This window comes from Cannabis sativa, chromosome 5, assembly GCF_029168945.1.
Source record: "Cannabis sativa cultivar Pink pepper isolate KNU-18-1 chromosome 5, ASM2916894v1, whole genome shotgun sequence".
In the NCBI taxonomy this organism is placed as follows: Eukaryota; Viridiplantae; Streptophyta; class Magnoliopsida; order Rosales; family Cannabaceae; genus Cannabis; species Cannabis sativa.
Genome location: NC_083605.1, coordinates 33,096,010 through 33,104,261, shown reverse-complemented (window position 1 = coordinate 33,104,261; position 8,252 = coordinate 33,096,010). Strand labels below are relative to the sequence as shown.

Below are 8,252 nucleotides of genomic sequence, written 5' to 3'. Positions count from 1 at the left end.
TATTGGTGGCCCTGGTATGAAAAAGGATGTAGTTGAATTTGTGGCCAAATGCTTAACATGTCAACAAGTTAAAGCAGAGCATCAAAGACCAGCGGGATTATTACAACCACTGAAGCTCCCTGAATGGAAGTGGGAAGAGATTTCCATGGATTTTGTGACTGGGTTACCTAAGACTACAAAGCAACATGACGCCATTTGGGTAGTCGTCGATAGGTATACAAAATCGCCCATTTTCTACCAAGACGCATGACTTACTCCATGGACCATTTTGCTGAACTTTATGTGAATGAGATTGTGAGATTACATGGGGCACCGTATTCTATTGTTTGTGATCGAGATGCTCGATTCACTTCGTCTTTTTGGGAAAGCTTACAAAGAGCAATGGGAACTCGATTGAAGTTCAGCACTGCATATCATCCAGAGACAGATGGTCAGACTGAGAGAACAAATCAGATCTTGGAAGATATGTTGAGGGCATGTGTGATAGATTTCCAAGGATCATGGAGCAAATACTCCCTTTTGATTGAATTTTCTTACAACAACAACCTATCGCCTACAATCGGGGTAGCACCCTATGAGATGTTGTATGGAAGAAAATGCAGTCTCCACCGCATTGGGATGAGTTGGGGGAGAGAACAAACTCCTAGGCCGATGCAGTTCAGCACACCAACGACGCTATTCAGAAGATCAGGGCTAGAATGATCACAATGTGCAGCATGTAAATCTTACGCGTACCCGAAGCGGAGGGACATTGAGTTCGAAGTGGGTGATCATGTGTTTCTTCGAGTCACACCACGAAAAGGACTCTCGGTGAAGAGATTTGGCAAGAGAGGGAAACTAAGTCCCAGATATGTTGGTCCATTTCAGATATTGGATAGAGTGGGCAGTGTAGCTTATAGAATAGCTTTACCGCCATCATTATCCTGGTGCACAATGTATTTCATGTATCTCAACTCCAGAATATGTGTCGTACCCATCGCATGTTTTGAGCTATGAAACACTGGGTTTGCAGGAAGATTTGTCCTACAATGAACGTCCGGTAAAGATTCTTGATCAAAAGGATAGGATTTTGAGAAATAAGACAATTACCCTGGTGAAAGTCCTATGGAGAAACAGTGTGGTTGAGGAAGCTACTTGGGAGCTTGAATCTGATATGCGAGAACAATATCCAGAATTATTTGAGTAAAATTTCGGGACGAAATTTTCTTTTAGAGGGGGATAATTGTAATATCCGCTAACTCCGAAAGGGTATTTTTGTAATTTTATTTAGCTGAGAGTATTTTTTTTTATGTTACATATTTATGGATTTAAATATGTATGAGATTATTTTTATGATGATATAATATTTGATTTTATTGGCATGTGTATAATGCCTAATAGATACATATGTCTGGATATTGTTATATGGGTATATTATTATTATTATTATTATTATTATTATTATTATTAACATATTATTATTATTATTATTATTATTATTATTATTATTATTATTATTATTATCGTATTATTATTATTATTATTATTATTATTATTATTATTATTATTATTATTATTAACAGTTAGTATATGCGATACGTATACACGATTCAACCGAACCGAACGCTTATTTTGGTGGAATGGGAATCGCTCCACTTCGGTTCAATGCGATATTTTGCTTGGGTTTAAACACGATAGAAATTAGGTTTTAAACTCTATTTTCGTTCACCCAAAACAGAGAACCAACGAGAGATAGAGAGAGCACGTATACGGCGTATACGGTACCGAAAACTTTCGTTTCTTCAAGCAGAGTGAAACCTGGGTGAACGTGGGGGTTTGGGATCACTTATATACGACCTAAGGAAGCTTTTTAACGTGGTATAAGGGGCGGAAGTCGTCGTTTTGAGATTCGCCATTTTTGAAGCTTCAAAGGTGCGCTTAGTTACTTCGACTCGAATTCGAACGTGTTTAAGCTTGTTCTTGGGTCAAGGGAGGTTATATTTGAGTGCATGGGACCCTAAGGATTGTTTTTGACGTAAGAAAACGAAGCTTTAACGTCCAAAACGAAAATCCAAAATTTTGGACTCCATTAAAGACGGTACACCGCCAACAAAGAAGACAACCCCGATCTGCCTTCTCGGACCACTTTTCTTGATCGTTTTGAGGTCCTGAGCATTGTGGAGAGCTTCCCCAATCGAAAGGACGCTTCAAGAGCCATCGGAGATAAAGTTACACTTTACCGGCGACGAAACCGACGAGAACTCCGGCGACACTCCGTTCAGGGGTTTCTGGAGGATCTTGTTCTCAACAAGGAAATTCGTTGAGGTGCTCGAGGTAGCAAGTGTGGTCTTAGCAACTGAGGTAAGAAGAGTGGACATCTGTACACAGGGTGTATGTTATGCATACAACTTGGGTTGGTTTGTTATTTAATTTGATAGTGTTGTGATTTCCTTATATTTTGTGAGCATCATTAGCATGAGAATAATATTAGGGTCTTGCTGCTTGTGTGAGCATAACACTTGCAGGTTATAACATTATCATGGGTGAGTACAACTTATGGTAATTAATTGTCCTATTGGATGCCAAGTGTGAGAATAACACAAGGCAGGGTAGGTTACCTCATGTCTGATCAACATGAGAGAATAGTTGATTATCGTATGTGAGTATAATGTGCGGTATGAGACTTGATGTGTGCATGTGAGAACAACATGCGTTGTGGATATATTTATGGAATGTGAATTACTGTTGATTAATATAAAAGAGCAAATTATGTCAAGTAACTAGTTAGGAGGATTATGTCCTACATAGCTCTTCTTACTGGGCGTTAGCTCACGGGTACTCTGTGTGCAGGTAAGGGTAAGGCTAAGCAGTGAGAATGAAGAGCTCGAGGCGTGGACCGCATGTTAGTGGGGCCGTGCACAAGATTTTGCTTTTTAATGTTTTTTAATCGCTAAACATTTTGGAACTATTATTTTGACTTAACTAGTTCTTATTTAAGTTTACAGTACTAAAAGTATTTTGTTTTAAACAATGAGATCTCATGCTTGGATATTTTTCAATAAAGCAGTATTTGATTGTCTTTATCTTATTAAATTGTTTTATACGGACTATCCTATGTGACATCTCGGGAAATCGGGGTGTTACATCTTCCATGGGCTGCTTGCCTTTGGCAGCAGCAGAGGCCTTTGCTGCAGAAGCAGTTTTCGAGTGAGGAGGCTCTGGCTCGAGTTCTGTGTCCTCACTGTCCTTCTCAGTATGCAAAGATACTGATTTGTCTGAAGAGACTTCCATTGGGTCCTCTTCTTCTGAACTGGAACTTGAGGAAACCGAGGGAGGAGTAGTCTTGAGTTTCTTCTTGGCTGGAGGAACAGTCTTCTCTCGAGATTTAGAGGCCTGAAGTTCTTTCTCAGCCGAGGCTTGCTGGGCTCGAGTTCGAGTTGAAGGGCCTGTTGGAGTGGTGCCAGCCATTGATGCAGCAGGAGGAGGAACAGCCAATGGAGGAGGAGATTCCTTAGAGGATTCAGATGAGGAAGTCCAGGTGCGATAGGGCCTTACCGATTTGCGAGCAACTTGCTTGGGTGGACGTTTTGGCTTCACGGTTTGAGATTCACGCTGGGGAAGCGATGAATCTCCAGGCTTTGCAACAGCAGGAGGAGGAACTGAGGCAGCAGGGGGTGCACTAGAAGGAGTTGGAACGGTTTCTTCTAATTTTTTAGTGTGCCCTAGATTCTTGGTTCTCACCATTTTGGAACTGAAGGAGAAGATGAATAGTGACAGACAAAGAACAATAAAGAAGGTTCGGGTAGGTGGTGAAATAAGTGACAAAATTTGGTTTATATAACCTTGGAATCAAAACAAGAAAAAGGAAACCAATTTTGAAAATTTAAATGGTAACCGCCAGCCCATGAACCAAAAAAGGAAATCGCCCACTTCTCAACTCCTTTCCTTTTTTTTTTTTTTAAAAGAAATAAAAGGAAACTAGAAATGCCAACAAATTTTTCCAAAAATAAATCAATCTTTCAAGAATAAAGACACATTACCATATAAAGTTTAATCTTTACTTGGAAAAATATCATAATAAATCAAAGAAAGAATGAATGTTGATACTTACCATTTATGCACAAGATTTTCCTTAACCCATGAAGCAAGTCACACGCCTCCCTCATTTTATTTTTTTTTATTTATTTTTTTTTTAAATAAAAACCGAAAATAAAAGACAAAGTGTACAATAACTATATGTGATTCGAATTAAGCAAGTAAATCAAATATCATTGACAATTGACAAAATAAAATACTTGTTATGCTTTTAAGGAAAATAACTAATTAGTATCTCATGGAATAATCATACTTATTTGATGTTGATGAAAAAGATATGCATGTTACTGAAAGTTGTGAACCAGGATTTATCAATTTAATTTTAATAGAGGAGACTTACAGATTTGAACACACTTGTCAGGCATAAGTGTGTGCAGTGTAAATAGGATCATTGTCCTTGGCAAGATTTTTCATTTTTGCCTTTTTCAAATTGATCCCGCAACTGGATGCTTTCACACCATACTGAAGGTAGCCCTTTTCTATGGTAGTGCATCCTCATCATAGTTGCTAATTACAATGTTCCAGCTTACTCATCAGATGGCTTTCACACCTCAGTATGGGTAGCTCTATTCCAGCAAGGGTCCTAACAAGACTGAAACAAAAATTGCTCAACTCTGTAAGAGAACATTATTTAATCCCAGACACAAATAAAGAGTAACATGAATCTTTTAACACAACATCACAAAGTATGATCAGACAGAGATCCTAACTAATTATATTCCAAAAGCATAAACACGATTTGTCAAAATACAATGATAGAAGATTAAGAGCTAGAGAAGAATCACATAACATTATTGTACACGAATTATGAATAGATAAAATTAAACAATGCAAACTCCCAAAGACTTTCTGAGGGAGTCAAAGCGACTTGCATCTAGGGCCTTTGTGAAAATATCAGCTAATTGTTTTTCAGTATCAACATATTCTAATTGCAATGATTTATTTTCAACAAGTTCCCTGATAAAGTGGTGTCTTATATCAATGTGCTTCGTTCTAGAGTGTTGAACAGGATTTTTAGAAATATTTATGGCACTAGTATTGTCACAAAAAATAGTCAAAACACCCAAATCAAACCCATAATCAATCAACATTTGTTTCAACCACAATAGTTGAGTACAACAACTGCCAGCAGCTATGTACTCAGCTTCGGCAGTGGATAAGGAGATGGAATTTTGTTTCTTGCTATGCCAAGATACTAGATTATTCCCAAGAAAGAAACACCCTCCACTTGTGCTCTTTCGATCATCAGCATTTCCTGCCCAATCTGCATCACTAAAACAAGCAAGATTTGAATTGGTATCTTTCGAGTACCAAATTCCATAATCAGGAGTGCTATTAACATATCTAATAATCCTTTTTACAGCTAATACATGAGATTCCATAGGATTACTTTGATATCTAGCACACACTCCCACACTGTAACAGATATCAGGACGACTAGCAGTTAAATACAAAAGACTTCCAATCATGCTACGATAGAGTGTAGTGTCTACCTTCACTCCATTCTCATCTTTTGTTAATTTCAGTGTGGTGCTCATAGGAGTACTTACCTGCTTAGCCGATTCAAGGCCAAATTTCTTGACAAGGTTCTTAGCATACTTGCTTTGAGATACAAATGTACCTCCTTCCATTTGTCTCACTTGAAGACCCAGAAAGAAATTAAGCTCACCAACCATGCTCATTTCAAATTCACTTTTCATTTGATCAACAAATACCTGCACTTCATGGTTAGATGTAGAACCAAAAACTATATCATCAACATAAATTTGAGCAATGATAAAATCAGATTTTATATGTTTGATGAAAAGAGTTTTATCCACACTACCTCTGTGATAGCCATGAGAAAGTAAAAATTGAGTCAACCTTTCATACCAAGCTCGAGGAGCTTGTTTCAGACCATACAAAGCTTTTTCAAGTTTGTATACATGGTCTGGAAATTGAGGATCTTCGAATCCTTTTGGTTGCTCAACATAAACTTCCTCATTCAAAATACCATTTAGGAAGGCATATTTCACATCCATTTGAAACAATTTAATATTCAGAATACAAGCAATACACAAAAGTAAACGAATTGATTCTAATCTTGCAACAGGAGCAAAAGTTTCATCAAAATCAATACCTTCTACCTGTGTGTACCCTTGTGCCACCAAACGAGCCTTGTTTCTCACAATTGTACCGAACTCATCACTTTTATTTTTAAACAACCACTTTGTTCCAATAACATTTATACCTTTTGGTCTTCGGACCAAAATCCATACCTTGTTGCGAACAAATTGGTTGAGTTCCTCTTGCATTGCATTGAGCCATTCCTCAAAGGTCATGGCTTCCTTCACATTTTTCGGTTCATATTGAGAAACAAAGCAAAGAAAGCTGATTAAATTAATATACCTTCTGCGAGTTACCATGCTTTCTTCAGGATTTCCAAGGATGAGATCTTTTGGATGATTCAGTTTGACTGCGGTGCTTGGTTCTTTCGAATAGAGTCGGTGATGATGTTTGGATGAGTCAAGATAGACGGTTACGGTTCTCCGGTTTCGATTGCGGAAGAGATTCGTCATTTGCAGCATCAACAATGGGTTCTGCTGCATCAGGATCTGCTGTTACAACTTTTGGAGGAGTATCCATGAGATTATCTATCTTGGCTTCTGTGGAAAACTCTGAAAAATCTCTAAAATCATCAACAACCACATTAGCTGATTCCAAAACAGTTTGAGTTCTCATGTTATAAACACGATAAGCTCTACTGTTTAAGGAATATCCAATTAATAAACACACCAACATCACTTTTAGCATCAAATTTACCAATATGCTCACGATCTCTATAGACATAACACACACAACCAAAAACATGAAAATGACTTACATTGGGGCGCTTACCTTTCCAGATTTCATAAGATGTTTTTGAGGTACCTGGACGAATAAACACTCTGTTTATTATGTAGCAAGCAATGTTAATAGCTTCAGCCCATAAGCGATTTGTCAATTTCTTGCTATTTAACATCACTCTTTCCATTTCCTGCAAAGTTCGATTCTTCCTCTCAACAACTCCATTTTGTTGAGGAGTTTTGGGAGCTGAAAATTCATGAGTTATACCTGTAGATTTGCAAAAATCATCATACACAGAATTTTCAAACTCCTTACCATGATCACTTCGAATTCGAACAATTTTCCCAATATTACAACCTTTCTCAACTGTTAATCTCAGACAAAGAGTTTTAAAGGCATCAAAAGTGTCAGATTTTTCTCTTAAGAAATCTACCCAAGTAAAACGAGAGAAATCATCAACACACACAAAGATATATCTTTTACCATTCAAACTTTCAACTTGGATTGGACCCATAAGATCCATGTGAAGCAATTCCAATACCTTTGAGGTATTGATATCAGACACAGGCTTGTGAGTGATTTTTAATTGCTTCCCAAGTTGACACGGTTCACACTTACCTTCACTTTCCTTACCAAGCTTGGGAAGACCTCGAACAATACCTGCATTTGACAATTTTTTGAGGTTTTTAAAATTAATATGCCCAAGCTCTGCATGCCACAGATCTGTGGTGTTGTTGATATCTGAATGACAAGTAAACACAGGGGTTAGAGTGTAACAGTTATCATTGGATCGAAATCCTTGCAAGATACATTCATTGTCATCATTCAGAACATAACAATGATCACTATCAAAAGAAACAGTAAACCCTTGATCACAGATTTGACTGATGCTAAGTAAATTAGCCCTCAGTCCTTCAACTAACATCACATTTTTCAGTCTAGGTAACCCTTCAAAATTTAGAGTTCCCATACCAACAACTTTTCCAGATAGGCCATTACCAAAAGTGACTTCTCCACATTGCATAGGCCGAATGTTAGTCAAAAAATCCTTGTCACCTGTCATATGTCTAGAGCAACCACTGTCAAAATACCACATTTGAGATGCAGCAGTTTTATCAGAAAAACCAGCTAGACACTTCTTTTTCACCCATATTTGGTTCAAACCTTTATGTTTCTTTTGAGATTTTTTCAAATTATCAAAATAATTTGTTTTAAACAGATTGTTCAGCGTGAAACATTTGGGTCTGATATGTCCTTTTCTACCACAAAAATGACAAATGGGAACAAATCTTTTTACCTGAGATCTTACCCTTTTCGAAAATCCTGGAGGTTTTGCAGCATCAGAAACTGCT

The 8,252-nt window shown here is 37.5% G+C and overlaps 1 protein-coding gene across 1 annotated transcript; it reads left to right on the top strand.

The window, feature by feature from the left end:
* Positions 1-246: 246 nt before the first annotated feature.
* Positions 247-1,186, top strand: LOC133038284 (uncharacterized). Its single transcript, XM_061116382.1, has 2 exons — positions 247-430; positions 960-1,186. The coding sequence occupies exons 1-2, from the start codon at positions 247-249 to the stop codon at positions 1,184-1,186; spliced, it is 411 nt and encodes a 136-aa protein (XP_060972365.1).
* Positions 1,187-8,252: the final 7,066 nt, after the last annotated feature.

What these genes read in the sequence shown, in the direction of transcription:
- LOC133038284 (XM_061116382.1), top strand. Translation starts at nt 247, where the DNA reads ATGACTTACTCCATGGACCATTTTGCTGAACTTTATGTGAATGAGATT. An exon ending in ATATCATCCAGAGACAGATG is followed by an intron (nt 431 to 959) that starts GTCAGACTGAGA and finishes TCTCAACTCCAG; the next exon opens with AATATGTGTCGTACCCATCG.